The following is a 22,433-nucleotide window of genomic DNA, read 5'->3' on the forward strand; positions in this document are numbered from 1 at the left end:
GCGGTTAATCTATTACGAACCCGTACCCATGCAACAATATTTCAGTCGTATCTTGGTAATTTGTCGACGTCAATGAAGCATCTTGATATGACCGCTTTTAGACATGATCCTTCTAATCTTTGGTCATAGATTAACAGCGTTACTTTTACAATTAAAGAACTCCGGGATTAACTGAGACCAATGCACATCTGAACGTTTTAAAATTTCCGATAATTGATTTTAAGAATAATAAAGTGAATAAAAATTAGGAATGTTGTGCATTTTTAAATATATTTTCATTGCTACTAAATAAAATTTAATAAGAGAATTATTATTAAATTAAGAGGTCAAAATAAATTTATTTCATCTCTTTATTCATGCTTTTATTTTTCTCATCATAAATCTGTCAAATGAAGTTTTAATTATGCATATTTAGAAAATTATAATTTTGTTGCTATTTTCAGTCTACCAAAACTAAACAAAGAAGATAGTTTAGTTTGATTAAAACAAATCGTTTATATGCAATTACATTAAAGCGATGTATTATTAAAATAATAAATGTAAATAATTAATGAAGTTTCTCTGAAATCTGTTAAATTTTTCGGTTCATTAAATTAAATGAACCGAAAAAATTCAAACATATTGCTAAATTTCAGAACAGATAAGGTAAATGAGGAACTTAGATAAAAGTGAAAATATTTCTTTGTATTCTGAAAAATGCCGAGATTTTTCTAAACGAAAAAAGTAGCTTCAGAGATTCTTTAAAATTCTGTATGGGCCTCACATCAAAAGGCGATGAACAAAACAGTTTATTCTGTAGATATCCTTAAGCTTTCTGTTTTTTTTTTTTTTTTTTTTTTTTTTCCATCCCATCCTTTCCTCCTAAAAAGAAGAGAGGGAGGCTAGGCAATTTCTGTGCTCTTGGGACTCACACAAAGTGAATGATAGTTGGCTCAAAGCACTCTCTAGAAGCCAGTTACTTAGGATTTTCTTTTATATGTAACAGTTCTGACCATATATTTTATCTCTGTTTGTTAACTTTTCATAATATTATATGGTTCGTAACAACATTAAGTAGTTTAATTATTTACAGCATTTTTCCATTAAGTGCACTGAGTTGGTAAAATTGGTCACATTAAAAAACTGAAATAACAAGAAAACTAAGGTTACTTTTATTCCCTATATCCAGAGCTTAAATTCACCAAATCGCTTTTTTTTAAGCGAAGTAAAATTATGCTTTATTTATAAAAACTGTTTTTTTTTTTAAATTTTTCTCTTTGGTTTCATATAATATAAAGGCGTGATACATCCAATAACATACTTTAAGGAAAATAATAACTTAATTTAAATAATATGAAAGACAAGCAGATCTACATTTCTTAGCAAATAAATCTATAAATGCAATAGAAAAACAATTACATATTGCATGTAGTTGGCCCACCAGCGGCCGAGCGGTAAAGACGCTGAACACTGGTAGTTCGGTCCGAGGTTCCAATCCCGCGAACAGGCTGACTGCATGGACGTTTTCGTGGTTTTCCCCATGTGTATCATGTATACAAGCCAGTTTCCCTTAGAACGTCCTCCACGAAGGCATCCCTCCCTTTAGGCAGATAGCCTTCGTGTGCTTTGCCATAATTGAATAATCCAATCCAATGCATGTAGTTAATTCTACTTGCTTTATTTCTCGAGTCTTTGCTCGAGTTTTTGATTTGAGAAACAGGTGTTTCTTTGTAAAAATGCATGAAACAAATGTGATACAGTGTCTGCTTCTTCAAATTAGAGGCTTTTCTTTCGAAGCAGTTAAAATGTCAAAGACAAGAAATTTAAAAAAAAAGGTGTCGATCCATAATAAAATATATCGGCTCAGTTTTAATGAACACAAACTTGTCATGCAGTTGCTCAGTCGTCGGCAACTGAAATGTGTCAGAAGCATTACTCTTCAGTACTTGGACGCAAGCATCAAAGTGGTAATAAAGAGCCACTCCTTTTTCATAAAGTGTTTAAGTAGCAATACAGTCTTTACCTGTATGAACGATTTAACTGCTTCGACCGACCATACAACTAACTGGTTCGACCAGTATCTATCACAGAAACAGGTCACATATCGCAAAAAGAACAGCACACTATTAAAGAAGTACTAGGAGGTACGTTTCCTCCTCTTCTCCTCCTAGTGTAGTTAAAATCAACAAAATTACTCATAATAAAAAGAGGAATAGTAGTCTCTTGTTCTTTCAAAGAAGTCATTTCTAAAACCAATTCAGCTTTAGAAAATAATGACAAAAATCTATCATTTAATTACTTTAAAAATTCCTAACAAAAGAACTCCACGTCGCCCAGACGGTATGGTGGTTAGGGGAGCCCACTTACGGTATCGAAGCGCTTGGGTTCGAATGTTTGAGAAGACATAGATGTTTGTAAATTTATAGCTGCATGCCTGCACTCTAAATATGCGGCGAGCCGAAAGTCCTCTTGTGGGGATTGGTGGAAGAGGAGAGGGGTGGGAGAACCCCTGGATCCTCCCCCCGAGGTGCTCTTCCTCGAAATTGAGGTGGAAAATTGAAATTCAGTCTCTTCTTGGAGTAGGCTCTGGCAACCATTGTTCCATGTAATACGAACAAGACAACAACAACAAAATAACTCCAAAATGTACCATCAACAATTTATCTAGAAATACTGCAGAAAATGAAGTAATCAAACGAATTAATTAATTAATACAGACCTTTCAAATTACAAGTTCGGCTATGACACCTTCCTTTATATTGGACGACAAAATAAATCATGGCATCAAATGGATAACAGATTGCATTCCACTGATATTCTAAATTTTAATGATCCAAGGCACCTTTCACAGTGGCTGAAGAAGGACACAAAATAATAGCATTTTTCGGAGGTAGAAGATGCTACAAACGTCAAGACTTCGAACATCCCTCCAAAAACTGCAGATACAGGAATTGCTGTGCTTTTTGCCGAAGACACCATAATATTACAGAATTCAACGCCAAGATTCCCAAGTGTATTAATTGTAAACTATCAAATGATGTAAATAAAACTAATTTAAATACCATCGTCCACTATATACACCCAGCTGCTCCGAGTACTAAAGAGAAATAAAAAAAAAGTCAAAGCCAGAACTACATACATCGATATAATCTAATTATACAGAGATATTACCTACTATCTAGAGGTACTGTAAGAGCAGCTTGAAAACAATCAGTAACGACAGAGAAGAGTATTGAAGCTATGCATTCACCAATTCCTGTAACTCCAGAACAGTCTCAGGATGACACAAATGTTTCTAATCTGAAAGTTATTTTAATATTATTTTCCGAGTTATTATTATTATTATTATTCTTTTTTGAACTCTCCTTGTAAGATATTATTACCATTTAAAATCTTTTCTGCAACAGATTTATACTTAATGCAGTGCTCTTAATTTAGTTCATTTGTATTAAGTTAGTTCTTATTTAGTTACTTTGTTTTGTTCCTTGTGTATATATGTGTTAAGATGTTAATGTATCATTCCACTCAAATCCACAAAATTTTAGTTCGTGAGAAACACGTGATTCCATGGATGTAAAGTTAGTTTTGGACTGTGAGAAAGGTAATTTCTCACACGCCGTAGTTCATCATCATCGCAACATTAACCGTAATCGCAGAACAGCACTTGCGTATATAGAAACCAGTCTGACCGGTGTTTATATACGCACATGCAGTTCTGCGATTACGCTTAATGTTGCGATGATTATGAACTGCGGGGTGTAAGAAATTACCTTTTCTCACATTCATGTTACGATGATGATGAACTGCGTGGTGTGGGAAATTACCTTTCTATCATGGACATCAAGTGTAGTTTTAATTCCTCTTCTTTTCTCCTTTCCTTAAGTTACATATAAATTCATATAATTGATATTCCTTATAAATTAGTCATGATCAGTATTTGAAAACTTTAAATTTAGACTTTACATAAAAGACAAATACTAAAAAAGACTAAAAAAAAGAAAATATTTGAGGCATGTTTCGAAAGACAGAAAAATCAAAATCGTAGCGTTAAAAATAAATGTCATAACTTTGAAGATTAATTGAAATGACAATTAACAGAGATAAATATTCCATCACTATATTAATTGTGATGCATGTAAGTACATCTTAAGGAAGTTTTGTTTCATCTGTTTATTGTTGCAAAACTGCAGGAATTTAAAGGAAACGTTTTTACTGTCCCATTTTTAAACTCACTGACCTTTTAATACTAATAGTCAAGAAAGTCACCAAGATAGCATTTACGATCGTTTCTAGTGATTAAAATACTGTTGCTGTAAAATGTTCATATTATGCTAAGTGTGAAGTAAGACTGTACATTTAATTAAAATTTGGAAATAATCACTACTGTCTCATTATTTTTAAGAGGAAAAAATACAAATGCAAATTAGAACGTTATAAATAACCATGATGTGCAATTCTGTGAACTGTAAAATTAGATTACTTTTTCCAGACAATAAAAGGAAGTAAAACTCTAGAGCCGTAGATAACAAAAAAAAAAATTGAGTGTTTCAGGAATGGAAACTTCAGAGGAATGTTCTAAGGATTTAAAATAAAAATTGTAATAGTAAATTGATTCGTTATGCAGTAGTTATGTATTCGTGCTTTTCTGTCAAAACAAAATTTGACAAAAGTCAAAACAAAATTCGGAATATTACCAAGAGATAGATTTATTTAAAAGAACCTGTTTTTCTGTTTTAATTTTAAGAACTAAGTTCTATAAAGTGTGGGAAGATTAAACCCATCTCATTATGGAATAAAGCAAAACACTTCACTGAGTATATTAAGAGAAAACGTCTTTTGCTGCCGAGTGTGCTATCGTTACACCACGAAGGCATGCTGAAACTAGGGAGAAAATGCTTTATATACTCTCCCTTTTAAATTACGATTAGAGACCCCGATCGCCAAATCCTGGTGGTGAAGAAAGAGTTTCAAGCTGTTCTTTCAAATACAGTGCATTTCAACATCCTCTTTTTTAATACCTTCCATTTTAACGACATTTAACTTTTAACGACATTTTTAACTTCTTTTAACGACATTTGTAATAGGAATATCTCGTGATAGATGAATATTTATGCAATTCTGAAGCACCTTACTTTTGTTGTAAATAAGATATTACATTAGAGCTGTTGGTTTTCTATAGGCGTGTAACAAAAACCAGAAAAAGTTTGTGTTTAGAGCTTAATGTCTGCGTAATTTACACAAAGTGTCTTTTTTATTAATTTCAAAATATTCTATAACTTTGTACTTTACTACATCATTCTTCCCTGCCTCAATTTACAGACAGATAAAATTTGCCTCTCATTAATTTCATCTGATTGATCAATTTCACTTCTTAATAAAAGGCACCACATTGTCTTAGTTTTAGCTACCTTCCTCCAAAAATATTTGACTGTTTTAAGTGATCAACCAATGTACAATACACACACATCCACACATCCGTGCATGCATGAAAGCAGATCTCTGTCTCATATATAAATACAAAGTACAGGCAGAAAGAGCGGATCAACTGGAGATGAACAGTCTGCTACGATTTAGTTACAGAAATTGCATTACAGCAGAAGCGGCTCAAACGAAAATCCTATTTTACAAAATCTTAGACTACTTCCAAGAACAGAAAGAAGGAAAACAGAGAAAGAAAAAAAAATAAATCACCATATTCGAAAGCATATTTCCTTTTCCTTGAAAATATATAGGGGCGTACTCATAAACCCAAATCATGTCCGCAAAATCTATGCAGTTAAGGGTAGTTCAGTAGCTGATGTCCGTGGAGAAATCTGGGAGAAGATCCGGGACGGAAAAACACGTGCTAGAAGTAATCTGCACTCAGATACGGACCGCGCATACAGAAAGGCGCAGGAGGTGTGGTCTTCCTCGTTTCTGAAGAATATCCGATGGAATCAAGAGCACGAGGTAGTATTTGGCTTCGGGTCTCTCGCGAGGAGTGAGGAGTGAAAGCTTCTCTCCTGAAGTTTCCAGACTTGTGCGGGACATTATCTAACCCCCGTTTGTTTACCTCATGTAAAGGAGTCTCTCTATCTTCTTGCAATCTACAAATGTAAAAATAGTTACAAACACATATATCGCCAAAATCATCGCATGTAATTTATGAAAATTATATACGCTTACGTTGAAAAGAGTACTTTGTGCATTCAAGTTCTGTGCTGTAAAACAAAACTAGCAGTTCTGCAAAAAAAATAAACTGGGTAACAACTTCTATCAGTGAACAAATTACACATATAAACCATCTTTAAAGAAACGCTTAATTTGCTTGTTCCTAAAACCGTGACGTATTCAAATTTCAGTGGTTACCACAGGAAAGAGCTGAAATGACCACCCTCATGAATATGCACCTTTTGCTTCTGAGTATGTTATGGATTAAGACAGTGAAGACAGGTAAATAATTGCATTTATACTTTCCTAATCAAGTAAATTTAAGAATTAAAAAGTTAAGAAAATTTTCAAATATTTACTGAGCAAATACACTGGAGCTCCAAGCATCAGATCTTGACATATCTAATCTTGCCTTTCCTTTTTGTTTCAGACGGGGCGTAAGCTAAAAAAATCATACTTGTTATTAATTTAATATTTGCATGTTTTAAATTTTTATTTCAGTTAAGTAACATAAAGAAAAAAAATGTATTGCAATACATATAAATTTTTCCTTAACTTAATAACCGATTTAAAAGAATGTACGCATTACGAATATTGCTGTAGAGTAATTAGCAAATTAGCAGCTACGGGATATTGAGAAGAAAATAATAGCATTCTGCAGAGAAACATATAACAAAATATGATGCACTAGTTTAAATTTAGTTTATTAGAGATAGATTTTATGTGCTTTGTTATAACCGTAATAAATTAATTTTTCTATGCAAAGTAAGAATTAATTTAATTAAAGTTCTAATAAGTGAAATATAATAATAATTCTGTATTTAGCTTTTAAGGGCCTATATAAATGAAAATTAATTTCATGGTTTTAATTAAATCATGAAATAAATATAAGGTGTATGGGTATGCAAAAAATGATAATTAAATTACTTAATATGATAGCTAAAAGTTATAATCTGCTTGCGAAAATTATTATATTTTGCTGAAGTACATTGTTTTAGCTTTGTTCTTAAATGATGTAAATTTAAAAAAAATGAGAAGAAATAAATTTCCAAAACTTGTATTATAAGAATGACGGGAAAACTTGGTTATTAACTTGAATACCATCATGTTTCCAATGTTTGAATGGATTCTAGTCCAACATAATCCGAATAATTGAAGCTTTATTGTAATCAAAAATAAAAGGGAGCTTTACTAAGCCGAAAATCCACGACGGTTCCTGCCGTTTGGAAAGATATTCAATTTAAAAGAGCTTGACTATCCAAACATTCAGCACTGATGTTTATAGTCTCAGGAATAATGGTCAATTATAGAGATGATCATCTATGGGAGAGGGCCTATATATTCTCAAGAATAATGGTCAATTTTATAGATGATCATCTGTCGGAAAGAGTCTATAGATTCTGCGAGAGAAGAGGTTTAACTCATTATTTGTCAGCATTACAAAAGCATATAGATGCCAGTACTTTTGTTTGGAAATGCAGAAGGAAGTTAAGTATGGTGAGGCTGTATAAAAATCCAATTTATCAAATAGAACTGCGTTTTCTTTCAATGTATAATTTTTTTAATTGCCATAGAACTGAATTACTGTGTCAAACGTTTGATAATAATAACCACCAGACACTAAATGTTTTTAGCATACAAGTAAACTTCATTCTCAGAAGATTTTTAATGCAGTACAAGCATGTTAAAATATAGGACAAGCTCCTAATAATTTCTCTTTTCTCAGCTAAATATTAAACACTGTACATATACAATTTTTAAATATAAAATTCAATATATTTATATCATTAGACTTTTAAATCTCAGTAGAAATAACTCTGTATCATATAACTCAATTAAAACCCACATGATGTTTCAAGCAGAAAATATACTTATTGTTCAATAATAACTAGTCAAAAATATATGGCTGTGTTTTGAATAAAAAATGTAAGGAATAATTCAGTAACAGTTAATCAAGTATATATAAACCTTGCTCAAACAAGAAAAACATTCTTTAAAAGATTACTTAGAATTACTCTGCTAAATAAAATTATATTTTTATACGATTCACGAAAATGAGTATTTGAATTTTAAAGAGACGTATATTAAAAATTTTGAAAAAATTACTTATATTTTTTAAAAACACATATAGTTTTAAGAAAATTATTCTCAAAAACGTCAGTAATTGGGATGGACTAAAATATTTTGAAATGCAACGTAAAGTAGCTTTCTGTCGGTGCTATAATAATTCGTCACTACAATGTTAAAAGTCAAAGCACTTTAAAAATATTTATATATATATATATATATATATATATTAGCTTAATATATTTAAAAATATTTACAATTTTTAGTTATTCCTTAATAGTTCAAAATAACTTACTAGCTGATATACTATTTCTTCATAAACATTTCGGAGTTTAGTAAATGCACATTTTGTAACGGAACACTTTCTGGTATACTCTTTCCATTATACAGTTACACAATTTACCGAAATGAGTTAAAGTAAAAAGAATATTACTTTTAATATCTTTTTAAAGTATTGTACGGTAAAATGTTTAGATTTGAAAAATTAAAATAACAAACAAAGCCAAAATATTTCATATTTCCAAAAGTGAGTCTTTTTCAGTATTTTTCCAAACTTTTTATAGGAATAATAAAACTTTAATAATAGCAAAAACTAAACCAAGTTGTGTTTGTACAAACTGTGCTATACACATGGAAAATTTTGCTCAGTTTTCTTGAAGTACTTATAATTTTACTAAGTTATATAAAGATTTGAAAGAGAGAAAGAGGAATTGTAAGGCGTTATAATATGAGGTTTTCAAATGGCGTCGTAGAATATTACGGTATATGTGCATGTAAAAATTGTGTAAATGACAAAAAAATAATTGCAATTAAAAAAATTACTTCCTTGTACGAAGTAGAGGGAGTATTGTAATGGAAAAAATTTTCGGGTATCCTATTTCAACTGAAATGTCCATTTAGACCGTTTCCGAATCCATTTGGACAACTTTGTTGCATAACTTCTGTTTAGAAAGGAAAAAAAAAAGGATTCCTATTCCCCCAATTAGTTGTCAATATATTTAAAATGGATTTAAAAGGGATTTTTTGTGACGTATATGTATCTCGCATAACTCAAAAACGATAAGCCGTGAAGCGTTGAAATTTTGTGTATAAGATTGCTATAACAGCTAGTTGTTCACCACCCTTCTTTACTGCAAACGGTATCACCAAAAATACACACGCCTTAAATGTGATCTCCCGGTTCATATGATAAAGTTTTATATATATTTTGTACTCTTCATGAGAAATTAAATTTCAAAGAAGTTTGACTCCAATATGACAGAAATTGCACGAGATGTTTAAATTCAGAATTCTCAATTTTTGATGTCATTTTCAAGTTTCCTTTATGGATCGTTTAATTAAGTTAGAATAATTCGAGGAAATAGGATTAAAATATATACAGCAAAATTGCGCATAACTTAGTAAGTTGTGCATGGAATTTATGTGGTGTCCACAATGAAAAGATAAAAACTAATGAGAATGGGAAACTAAATTGCCAGGTTTTTCACTGTTAAATGAAAGAGGAACAACAGTTTATTTTCATAAAAACCGGCTTACCGAAAAGTATTTTCCTTCCTATTTCCATTGCTTGATAATACACATTTTTTTTTTTTTTTTTTTTTTTCAAGATGTTTTTCTCATTGGAGGTGCGTTTGGGTTTAAAATTTAATGCAACAAAATGAGTTGAGGATTACAACTACCTAAAACTTCCATATCGATGATGACCAAGGAGAGAACCTACAGTGTCATTCCATCCACTGAAAAATGGAATAAAAAAATAAACTTAAAAAATGTGAAATATTTCACAATTAAGAAAACACCAATGTGATACTAACCTTATAACTTAGTTAAGGTAATAACGTTATAAGGTATTTCTCCCACTTTCCTAGCGTCCTTTGTGGTATAGTGGTTCTGCACTCTGGGCCGGTATTCCAGAGACCCGTGGTTCGATTCCCGGCGAAGGCGGTTGCATATTTTTCATCTTTTCTGCTTTCAAATAACCTGATGACTCTACCAACGTGTTAAAATTCATTGATCATCGTTTATTTGCAAAGATAATCTGAAAATGTTTCTTTGTAATACATTAAATTTTAGTCACCAAGGAAATCTTTTAAGTGAATAAATATTATTTTTAATTCATTGTCTAGTGTTACGCTGAGTAATGTGCGTCGTTATCTTTTATAAATCATATCAAATCTTCCAAGTGGAGATAACTTTGATAAAGAAAAATTAAAAAGAATCTGAGAGCCTTCAGATCTTATATCCCGCCCAAATGGGCGTTTTTTTTTTTTTTTTTTTTTTTTTTTTTTTTCATTTACAAATATATACACGTTTGAAAAACATTTGGATTAATGCCACATGGGCTCAAATATTTAAAAACAGCCCATCTTTTGAATTTCCCATAGACAATCTTGCATGCTAGAGATAAAATATTTTATTTTCTACAGTGTTGCACTGTTCACTTTGAAACTATTTTTATATCAAACATTTGTTAAAGTTTTACAAAATATGAAATAGATTATAAAACTTATTCCAAATTCCAGCTTCCAGATGCTCACGTTCGGGGGGGGATTACTTTGTTATTCGAAAAGTGGTGACTGTAGGTAGCGTTGTTTCTTCACAATGCGAGCAACACACATACTGTGGCTTGCGTACGGGTTTGTAGTAAATTGAATGCACAAGTCCGATGAAAAGTGAATAAAATTTATTCCTATCACAACATATAAAAACAAAATTCTGAAATTTCCTCAGAGATATTAGTACAATATCGCAATATCTCACAGTAATTATATGTTTAAACTACTAAAACGTTGAATAGAACTCAATTCAATACACAGAGAGAAGTAGAGAATAATCCAATAGCGCCGCGAATTCGCTACAGTAAACAACAACAGTTTTCTAAACAACTCATAAAACAACTGAATTGAGATGTTTTCCTCCAGATTTTATAAGCTTTTTATGTGCACAAGAACATTCTCGTATTCTACTAAAAATAGGTAAATAAATGCAAAAACCGTAACAATACATTCTTGTAGATTCTTCATTATTTTGTTTCTTTAAGTATAATGCAGAGGAATAATATTTGATGGCAACAGTTTGAAAAGTGATACAACCATTTAAAGTGATTCGATGCAAAATGCCATTTTGAGACTAATAGCTTTTCTGGACTAACGCCCATTTAGGCTAAAAATATAACGGTTCGTTTTTTATTATTTTTTTTATTTGAGAACATCAACTAATAATACAATATCAGCAATTAAAAATGTAATAATCTATGTAATAGAGTAATAATCTATGTATTCACTTATTCATCCTTAAAATTTTCATTATAAATTATTAGACAGATTGCGAAATGAAGATACATATAAAAAAGTTTGTATCTTCATTCTGAAAGCTTTCAGATTTTATTTTACACCTAAAGCGGCATTTTTTCATTTACATACGCATCCACGTTCGAGAGAATTTGGGCTAAAACTATTTAAAACAGGGTAACTTTCGAATTTCCGACAGACAGTGTCCTTTTTGGCTGTCAGATAGGCGTAGTGTGAAACCCCGTATTTTTTACCCCGTGCAGTGTTGCAACTGCTCGCTATGAAATCGTTGAGTTTGCTAATAAAAATTCGTTAAAATTTTACAAAATATGAAACAGAAGGAAAACAAATTCGAAATTAAAAATTCTATCGTCCAGTCGCCCATGTTCCGGTGAAGATTGCACAATTCAAAATTTGATGGCGCTAGGTACTGTCGTTTTTTCACAATGCGAGAAACATATATACATTGATGCAGATTCTTCATTATTAAATTTCTTTAAGTATAATACAAGGAGATAATATTTGGTAGCAAAAATTTAAAAAGTGATTTGCCGTTTATACTGAAACGCTACAAAATGTCGTTTTGAAACTAATATTCCTTCTGAATTCTAATATTCCTAATATTCTACAAATAATATATCAAAATTTTAAATTTTTAAATGAGAAGTAATAGATTATACTATCGCTAGAAAATTACTATAAATTGAATTAAAAAATAACAAAAAAATTTATAACAAAATAAAGCGTTTTGTTGCATGTGATTACGGCAAAGCCTCGAGGCCTGTTTGCCTCAGGGGTAGGATGCCTTCGTGAGGACGTTATAAGGGAAACTGGTTCGAATACATGTTACCACATGCGTAAAACCTCAGAAACGGCTAGACCGCTGCCCAGACCGCGGATTCGAACCTCGATCGAATTACCAGTGTTCAGCGACTTTACAGCTCGGCCGCTGGTGGGTCCGCAAAATGAAATGCAAATTGCTGAGAAGTTTTAAAAAATCTTTATGAAAACGTTTAAATAAATTATTACTTAACAATGTTTTTAATACATTTTTCAGAAGTGAAATTTCAAATATTTTAAAATTATTCATATTTATTATTATTATATTAAACTATCATTAATATTATTACAATTATTCTTAATTTATTTATTCATATTTTTATTATCCGAATTCACTTTTCAGGGGGCATTAATTTAAAACTTTAAAACCTGAGGGTTTCAAGAGTATTGATTTAACGTTTCGTTTCACTTGGCCTTTAAATAAATATGATAACGGTAATACAAATAATTATTATAATACAAATAACAAACAAGAAACAAATATTTCTAGCTGTTATTCAATCTGTTGAGAGAAATCGCCTGCTGTATAGAGTTAAAAAATGAGAAAATTTTAAGTCTCATCCAGTATTATTGAATGAAATAGAAAATCATAGCTGTGAAACTCGTACGTGACAGTTTCTATTAAATTTCTCAAGTGCTGCTAAGAATTTCCAAGCTAGCAACCTGCGTTCCAGTTTAATGGTCTCCGTCGTATACGTAAAAGAGTCTACTTTCACAACCCGAAAAGATTTCGGCACACTGTTGGTAGGAAATAAAAATCTGAATTTTCTTTCATTTCAGAGTAATTTTCTTTACTTTTGTTAGCCTAAATTACCCCACTTTCAAAGAAGAGATGATTATAATTTTATGTGTACCTATCTTTTTAAGACTTTAATCATTCAGAGAAAGTTGAAAGTCTGGCAGTCGAAAAAATAACGTGGGTGTATAACCACATGGAAGAACAGCAGAGAATTTTAATTATGCCGTAAACAGCACTATAGGATTAAGATAAATTTCAGATGTTAATTACACGGAGGGTAAATTCAGCCTTTTATAACCGAGAAGATAATTTGGTCTTTATCTTTAATTTTTCGTTTATTTGTTATGCCTTGCGAAAATTTGAAGCTATTGTTTGATGGAAAATATTCCACAGAAATTAGATTCTTTGGAAATTAGAAAATAAAAAAAAATGTAAGTATTATAGAATGATTAGAAAAACAACTCGTAGAAAAAAAAACATATCGAATACTATATTATTTTATTTGACGCTTTTAAAAGAATTAAGTAATCAAATATATTAAGAAAAATATATTTTGAACAAATATCGATGGAGAAAATACTTAAGTGATTTAATTAGCATTTTTGAGATGTTCAAATTCATTGAGTAACAATTAACCGTGAAGAATATGTGTAAGGTTTGTAAATTGTGTTAGAAAATGACAGATTGAATAACGCAATGGTAAATTCTGGAATGTGCAGAAAAGCAGCTTCAAAAACAAATAATATATATTTTTTTTAAATTTAGGGCCACAATAAGTTAAATTTTTATCACTTGTAATACTGATAAAACACATAAAATATTCTTAACGTAAACCCAATTAAACCTTAACTAACCCAATTAAGAATGTTCAACATTTTTGAATTCTGCTAATATAATTTTAATTTATAATTTTTGGTGGTTCAATATCATACGGAGAATTGAAAAACAAAATTTAGTGCATTACGCTATGGCTATCAAATGCGTATGAAAGTAATTTACTGTCAGTCATTTTGTTAATATAACAATCATGTGTTAAATCCTGTAAAATGCATTCAGTTTATTTTTCCTATTCAAAATAAATTCTCAGATTCCGACTGCAAAATACCGTTTTGTATAACATCTTATTTCCCGGAATGACAAATTATACTCATAGTAGTAAATTAGATAACATTTGCGTTATTCCCCTAATTAGATTTGCTCTCATAAAAATTAATTTGTATTAATTTGTGTTTGCAAGGCAAGAAAATGCGTGTGAGTTATTAACCATTTTCTGAAATTTATATGCAAAACATAAATGTTGAACGATGATTGGAAATTCTTACCCTATTAAATTTCAGACGCACAAAATTAATTTCATGAGAAATTTTATACAGTATTGCTTTAAAAAGGAAGTTATTGCATGTGCGATCGTATTTATTTCTTTAAATTTTCAATGTTTACATGAATGTAATTTCATGTAAACATCTGAAACATTAAGTGAAAGCATTTTATTCAGATGGCATATGAAATGTTTACTAGCATTGTATTGCACTAGTTTTCGCTAGTTATGCGTAATTTGTTTACTCCAAGAAATAGTTAATGTAGTTTCTTTAAAGAAATATGATTTCCTTCAATTATGCTAAGTACTTAGTTTAATAACACCAAAATACAGTACTCATTTTTAGTCCAAAACAGATGTTACTTCCGATTGGAATCATTAGTCTCAAAAACGTCATTTTGTGTCGAAACACTTAAATGCGTTGTATCACTTTTCAACTTGTTGCCACTAAATATTATCGCCCTGTATTTTATTTAAAGGAAATAAATAATGAAGAAACTGCGTGAAAGTATGTACGTTCCTCGCAATGGGAAAAAACAACGGCACCTGGAGCCATCAAATTTTGAGTAACGTAGTTCTCCACCCGAATACGGGCACATAAAAGCACGAAATTTGATTTTTGAGTTTTATATTTCATGTTTTGTAAACTTTTAAAAAACCTTTGATTAATAAAGTCAAAAAGCGATTTCAAAGCGAACACTGAACGGAATAAAGCATTTTTATCTCCAGCGTGCGAGACTGTCCATCAGAAATTCTATGGATGGGTTTTTTTAAAAATTTGTGATTTTTTGGGCGAATCTTGTGTGGCATTAGTGAGAAGAACATAATAGTTAATTGATAAATGTTAATATTCAAAGCATTAATAATAAAAAGACAAAAAAAGTTTTTACAATCCGTCTTACTAAGAAAACTGAACGCATATGTGAGAAACTGAGAAAAGACTGAAAAATAAATGTATGCCAACACTTGACACTGCATTAGGAATTTTAATTATATACTGCTGTGCTGCTTTAAAAATTTTTTTCACTTTTCTGTTGAACTGCATATGGCGTAAGTGAAAAGAAAATGATGCTTAATAATAAAGCTAAAAAGACAAAAAAAAAAAAAATTGTATTAGCAAGAGTGAATTCTAGAGCAATCCGGTAGAATGCGAAGTCAGCGGGAGTGTAAAAAACGTTAACTAGCCCATTTGGGCAACCATTAAAATCTGAACCCTTTCAGACGCTTTCTATTTTTAGCTTTATTATTAAACATCGTTTTCTTCGCATTTATCCCATATACAGTTTACAAAGGAAAGAACATTTTTAAAAGCCCCATAGCAGCGAATGTTTAGAATTCGCGATGCAGTGGTAAGTGTTGGCACATAATTTTATTTATTCAGATCTTCCAAAAGATATTAAATGCTACTTTGTACCGAAATCTGATTTCTCCATCAACAAACATCGAGGAGTTAAATATCGGTAACAATCTTAGCCTTTCGAGTGCTGCGTTATATTTGTGTTAACAAGTTGTCCGCCCTTTTAACATAATTACAATCTAGGCATGTTCCATGAAGCCATATATCCTTTCGCTCTAGTAAACCAGTCTGTAATGAGAGAATTCCGGAGCATTTGGACAATTACTACTGCTGCACCTAATATATGGAACTAGTTCGCTATGTTTGGAGGCCATCAACATCACTTGTTTATGTGGTAGTAAATATAATAGTAATTTAGTAGACTTCCACGAAAAAATCAAGTCTATTAAAAATCAAACGGAACGAACCATGACCTCTAATCGTAACAACATTCCACATCTTATTAAATGATTTTCAGATCACTTCATGAAAATTATATAACTTCTAGCAGATAGAATTTTCCTTAACGTTAAGTGAAAAGTTTCAGTATATGGTATTTTTGAAACTTATCCCATAAATTTGCAAGGTGTTAAATATTGAGATACTTCTTTGACAAAATACATAAAGATTCAAATTTAAGCGTAACATGTCTTTAAAAATCTATTTTAGTATATTTAATTAATTTTAATAGTAATACATTATTAGATGTAATTACCCTGTACTAAATCTAATGTCCTCAGTTTTAGAGAGGACATTATTTAAGGCACTCATTTATTTATTACAAAACTTAGGCAATCAAACTTAAGCAATTTTAGAAGATAAATAAATTATTTAATAAGAATTTTGAATTTTTTTCACTTTCAATTCTTCAAATGAAAATAGTTTTAAAATATTTTCACAGATCAACAAAGATCAAGAAAAATTAAAAACAATCTGCAAGGTTTCAGCTCTTAACGTTCTCCCAAAAGTGTTTGTTGAGGTCTTTTACGTTCTCTTTGAGCTCACAATCATCCAGCTTACTGCTATACTCACTCCAACTAACCCATTTTTTTTTGTCTTTTTAGCTTTATTATTAAGTATCGTTTCTTTCGCACTTACTCCATATACAATTCAACAAGAAAATTATAAAAAATTTAAAAGCTGCATAGCACTGTACGTTTAAAATTTCCGATTAAGAATTGAAATACATTTTTCTGTTTTTTCAGGCTTTTCTCAGATCATAATATCCATGTTTAGTTGCCTTACTAACATAACTTCACAACATTTTTTGTCCTTTTATTATTAATGTTCTGTGTATTAAAATTTATTAACTAAATATATTTTTCACATTTACGCCACACAAAATTCGATTCAACGGCAGAACGGCGTTGCTTTAAAATGTCCGATTAGACAGACTCGCGCACTGGAGATAAATATATTTTATTCCGTACAGTTTTGCCACTGCTAACTCTCAAATTGTTGAATTTTTATTCAAAAACTCATTAAAGTTTTACAAAATATGAAATATAAAATTCGAAAGAAAAATTCAGGCTTTCAAGTGTATATTTTGGGCTCAGGACTACGCTATTCAAAATTTCATAGTCCTATGTGCCTTTTTTTAATAGTGAGAGGAACATACATACGTGAATGCAGAATTCTCATTATTTAATTCATTTAAAAATATTGGAAGGCGATAATGTTTTCTGGCCCACACACTGAAAAGTGATACAGCCATTTATAGTGTACGACACAAAATACTGTTTTGAGACTCACAACCCGTACTGGCTAACGTTTTTTTGAGGTAATTAGAAATGCTGTGTTGGGAAATAAATGAATTTTTCAAATAACAAGAACAGAAATGGATGAATACATGAAAACTTCAATCCATTGCTCGATTCGAAGTCTTTGATTTTGTTAATATTTTTTTTTTTTAATTTTACAAAATATAAAAATTAATTTTAAAACAATTTCGAAATTCAAAAGTCGGGCTTTCAGGTGCTCGGGTTCGTATAGATGGCTACGTTATTTAAAATTTAATGGCTCTAATTATCATTGTTTTTTCACTGTCCTAGAAACATGAAGAGTATTCATTATTTAATTTTTTTAAATGTAATACAGGGTGGTAATTTGGTTTTTTGATTTTAATTTATTTAATTATGGCATAACACACTAGGGCTATCTGCCTGAGGGGAGGGATGCCTTCGTGGAGGAATTTCTAAGGAAAACTGACTCGTATACACGTTACATATGGGGAAAACCATGAAAATGCCCATGCAGCCAGCCCATTCGCGGGATTCGAGCCTCGGACCGAACTTAGTGACTTCAGCCGCTGGTGGGCCTACAGCGTGGTAATACTGGTTGGCAAAAATTTGAAAAGTGATACAACTCATTTAATTCTTTAACGCAAAATGCTGTTTCGAGTTTAATATACCATTCGGGACTAACATCTGTATGGAGCTAATAGTGATATGTTTAATTTAATAATATAATTAATCATTCTGGAATTTTGTAAATGTATAAATCTTCGATTACCATATCAGGTATTCCTCCCGCCTTCTTAGCGTGTATTCTTGGTGTAGTGGTCAGCATGTTCGATGCGTATTCCAGAGGTCGGTGGGGTTCGAGTCCCGATGAAAGCATTGCTTATCTTTCCTCTCTCCTGTTTTCAAAAAATACCTACTTGCTCTACAGTTGTGCCCGAACTAAAAGGTGGTAAATGACGATTCTTCCCCGCCAGGTTTGGAGATCGGGTTCCCTAAATCCCCAGTCGCCTTTAAAGGGGGGAGTATATAAGGTGTTTCTCCCGCTTTCGTAGCATGCCTTCGTGGTCAGCAAGCTCGACGCGGATTCGAGAGGTCGTTTGTTCGAGCCTCGGCGAGGGCATTGTTAATTTTTCATCTCTCCTGTTTTCAAAAAATACCCTATGACTGTACAAGTGTAAGACACAGCAGTTGCTGCCTAATTCAGGTTCGTTTCATATATTAAAGTTAGTAACAGTAATATTCTAAATTTTGAACACAAGTGCTGATCGCATATGGAAGAGAAGTAAGGAAGTAGGAAATGTTACCACAAACTGTATTTAGATTTATAAAACATTCGATCTGTCAAGACAGACATAGGATCCTTCTTTGTAATGGAGTAAAATTATTCTCCACAGTACAGAGAATCAATTTTGAATTTCTAATCTACCTCGCAGAACACCACTGCGCTTTGATGAATAGAAACCCTCGCTAGATTTCGATAGAATGTTTTATATAAAACCAACGGCAGTTTTAAGTTGATTTTTGCATAAAATTATATATACGACAATATTTACAGCAGCGATCCTAACGCAACGTAATTATGTGTATTTAACGAAAATGTACCTTCCAATAAAGAACTGTTTCAACACAACTGAAAGGTAATCATTATTTACTGAAGTATATTCATTGTTGTATCCACTATGGTGTTCGCCGATAACATCGCGGCAAAAACATCGCGGTCGAAAACGTCACAGAGAAAACAACGCAAGGCGAAAACGTCGTGCTACAAAACATCGTGGGAGAAAACATCGCAAAGAGAAAACATTGCAGTTCTAAAACATCGTGGTACAAAACATCGTCGTCGAAAATAAAGCGGTTCAAAAACTTCGCAATTTGAAAACATCGTCGTCGAAAATATCGTGGTAAAAAATAAAGTATCTACAAATCATCGCGTGACTATAACATCGCAGACATGCTTTTTTCAGACTTTAAGAACTGTAAATAGATATTCCCATAATAATTTGTGAGCGCAAGATGGAAAGAAGGATAATTTGTTTTTCATATTTTATATTAACTTATAAATTTTTCCTGAGAAAATAAGAAAGAAACTTAAGCATAGAAAATTAATGCAACTTATAACACTTAATAGAATTCTAAACCGACATAGTTAACTAACAAAGACCATTAATAAATCATTTTTTATAGTTTTTACTGGTAATTGTTCATAAAACGTATAATCTGTAAGTTGCATTTAATTAAGTTTCCTTCTTACTTTTTCAGCAAAAATGTATTAGTTAATAAAAAAATGTGAAAGTAAAAACTATCCTTCTTTACACTCACAAATCATTATGGGAATATCTATTTACAGTTATTAAAGCCTGAAAAAAGCATGTCTGCGATGTTATCGTCATGCGATGATTTGTAGATACTTTATATTTTATCACGATATTTTCGACGACGATGTTTTGTACCACGATGTTTTAGAACTGCGATGTTTTCTCTTTGCGATGTTTTCTCCCACGATGTTTTGTAGCACGACGTTTTCGCCTTGCGTTGTTTTCTCTGCGACGTTTTCGTCCGCGAAGTTTTTGCCGCGATGTTTTCGGCTGTAACCATCTACTATACTGGTTTATAGTTTTGAACGTTAATGCCAATCAACAAACTTATGAGATATTATTAATTTAAATATGCAGTTTTATCAGCCCAAAGTTGTAATTTGACCAGAGGTAATTTGACCAGCCAAAGGAGTTGTAAGATTCTCACTAGTGTACTTTTCAGTTACTGTAGAAAGTGATGAATCTTAAGAAGTAATTAGTGAATAATCACTTAAGTTCATGGAACAAGAAACAAAAAGAAGGAAGGGTCAATAACCCTTTATTATTCCAATAAGATTTAACAAAACTCCGTTCTGGAGTGATCAAAGCCGACACTTGAGCTTAGTTTTAGTTTAATTTTAACTCTTAGTTTTAGTTTAATTTTAACTCTTAGTTTTAGTTTAATTTTAACTCTTAGTTTTAGTTTAATTTTAGGAGACTAAAAATTAAACTAAAACTAAGAGTAGTTAAAGAAATATAGCCGAAATATCAAGATTCTAATCGAGTTGACCCCTTAACTCTAGTTGACTACGAAGCTTATCAAGGGCCTGAGTACGACCCAGCATAATTCTTTCAACGGCCTGAGTACGGCCGAGCTTTGAGAGACAAAGTAGCCAAAATGCAGATGCGCGTAAATCAGAAACTCTGATTCTCTCTAACTCTGCAACTAACTTCACGGTTTAAATACCGCTCCTCCTCATTAAGTATTCAGAAAGATTCCAAAACTAAGTTCTGGCCGGAAGTAGTAATTGAAGTTAAGAATTTGGCAGGAAAGAAACTTTAAGTTAAAATTAACATAATCCTTACAGGGTAATTTACTGACGTATATTCATTGTTGTATCCACTATACTGATATACTGATGCATAGTTTTGAAAGTTAATGTGTATCAACAAACTTATGAAATATTATTAATTTAAATATGCAGTTTTATCAGACAATTAAGTTCTAATTTTACCAGAGGTAATTTGACCAGCCCAAATGGGTAATTTACTGACGTATATTCATTGTTGCATCCACTATACTGATGTTGTAAGGATCTTAAGTTTTACTAACGTTTATTTTATTTTAAATCTTTACTATCACTTCTTATTTTCTACTTCCGGCCAGAATTAAAAGCTTTAACTTATTTATGCAAATTTGTCTGGCGAACGCCAAGCGAGAGAGAGGAAGGAGTTAGTAGAAGCAGGCCGCTTGCCTTAGTAGTTTTTACTCGGTTGCTGGTTGCCTTCCAGGCCAGAGGTTTAATCCTCTTAATAATTTTAAACGTATTGTAGTGTTAACAGTTCTCTGTACTACATACGGCTTCCTGTTAATATACGGCCAATCTTCCACGTAGGCCCTTGTTTATTATTCTAAAGTTAAGTTAGAGTTTAGTTAATATTTTTATATTCTTACGTTCAGACCACAAATGGTTGGTCTCTGTATTCCGAAGTACGGAAATCATTGTAAAGAGTGAAAAATAAAGGGTTTCGTATACCCTTCCTGTGTATCTTGTCTACTTCCCACATTTATTGAACATAGCTTTAGTAAGCTCCCTGTTCCGAGTCAGGTTCTTGAATGTTCCCAAAGCAAGTAAGGGGGAACACTGAACCTGATAATGTATAGTTTTGAAAGTTAATGTGTATCAACAAACTCATAAAATATTTTTAAGTTAAATATGCAGTTTTATCAGACCAAAGTTGTAATTTGACCAGCGCAAAGGGGTAATTTACTGACGTATAGTCATTGTTGTATCCACTATACTGATGTATAGTTTTGAAAGTTAAAACTTATCAACAAACGTATGAAATACTATTAATTTAAATATGCAGTTTTATCAGACCAAAGAGGTAATTTGACCACAACGGCTGCATATTTCGTTTTGGTATTTTGCATCGTCCACAATAAAAAGGCGTTTCTCTTTTCAAACCTTTGCCATCAAATATTAGGGTCTGACATTATATTTAAGGAAATTAAATAATGAATAATCTCCATGAAATGTGAGTTTGCGGCATTGTGAAAGAACAACAGAACCCAGAGACATCACATTCTGAATAACGTAGTCGTCCACTCGTGTATGGTTATCTGGAAGTCCAAATTTGGAATTTGTTTTATTATCCATTTCATATTTTGTAAAACTTTATTGAACTTTTGATTATCAAACTCAACGGTTTCAAAGCGAGCAGTGGCAAAATTGTAAGAAAAAAAAGCATTTTTATCACTAGCGCGCGAGACTGTGTATCGGAAATTCTAAAGGTATTCACGTTTTAAGTATTTTGTGATATTTCCATTGAAATGAATTTTATGCTTTAAGTGCGAAGAACGTGATATTAATAAATAAAGGTAGCACAGAAAACGTTGACGAAACGCTGTTAGGGTGTAATATAAAATTTTAGAGCTTTCAGAAATTTTTTCAGGT

General features: G+C 31.6%; 1 protein-coding gene and 1 long non-coding RNA gene across 4 annotated transcripts in view; one reads left to right on the forward strand and one right to left on the reverse strand.

The window, feature by feature from the left end:
* The window catches only part of LOC146995307 (uncharacterized), a 77,101-nt gene extending 70,535 nt beyond the window's left edge, over positions 1-6,566 (reverse strand). The window contains exon 1 of the long non-coding RNA XR_015042940.1: positions 6,489-6,566. This is a non-coding gene — a long non-coding RNA (uncharacterized LOC146995307). The remainder of the gene's footprint in view (positions 1-6,488) is intronic.
* Positions 5,949-22,433, forward strand: part of LOC118192022 (cell adhesion molecule Dscam1-like) — a 1,213,535-nt gene continuing 1,197,050 nt past the window's right edge. For all 3 annotated transcript variants that reach the window (XM_085823265.1, XM_085823266.1, XM_085823267.1), the window contains exon 1: positions 5,949-6,411. In XM_085823265.1, the coding sequence (XP_085679391.1) occupies positions 6,345-6,411 (67 nt within the window). In that variant the 5' untranslated portion in view covers positions 5,949-6,344. The remainder of the gene's footprint in view (positions 6,412-22,433) is intronic.

The sequence above is a fragment of the Stegodyphus dumicola genome, chromosome 9 (genome assembly GCF_044657685.1).
Source record: "Stegodyphus dumicola isolate Sdum_Otavi_A_Nest chromosome 9, ASM4465768v1".
Taxonomy (NCBI): domain Eukaryota; kingdom Metazoa; phylum Arthropoda; class Arachnida; order Araneae; family Eresidae; genus Stegodyphus; species Stegodyphus dumicola.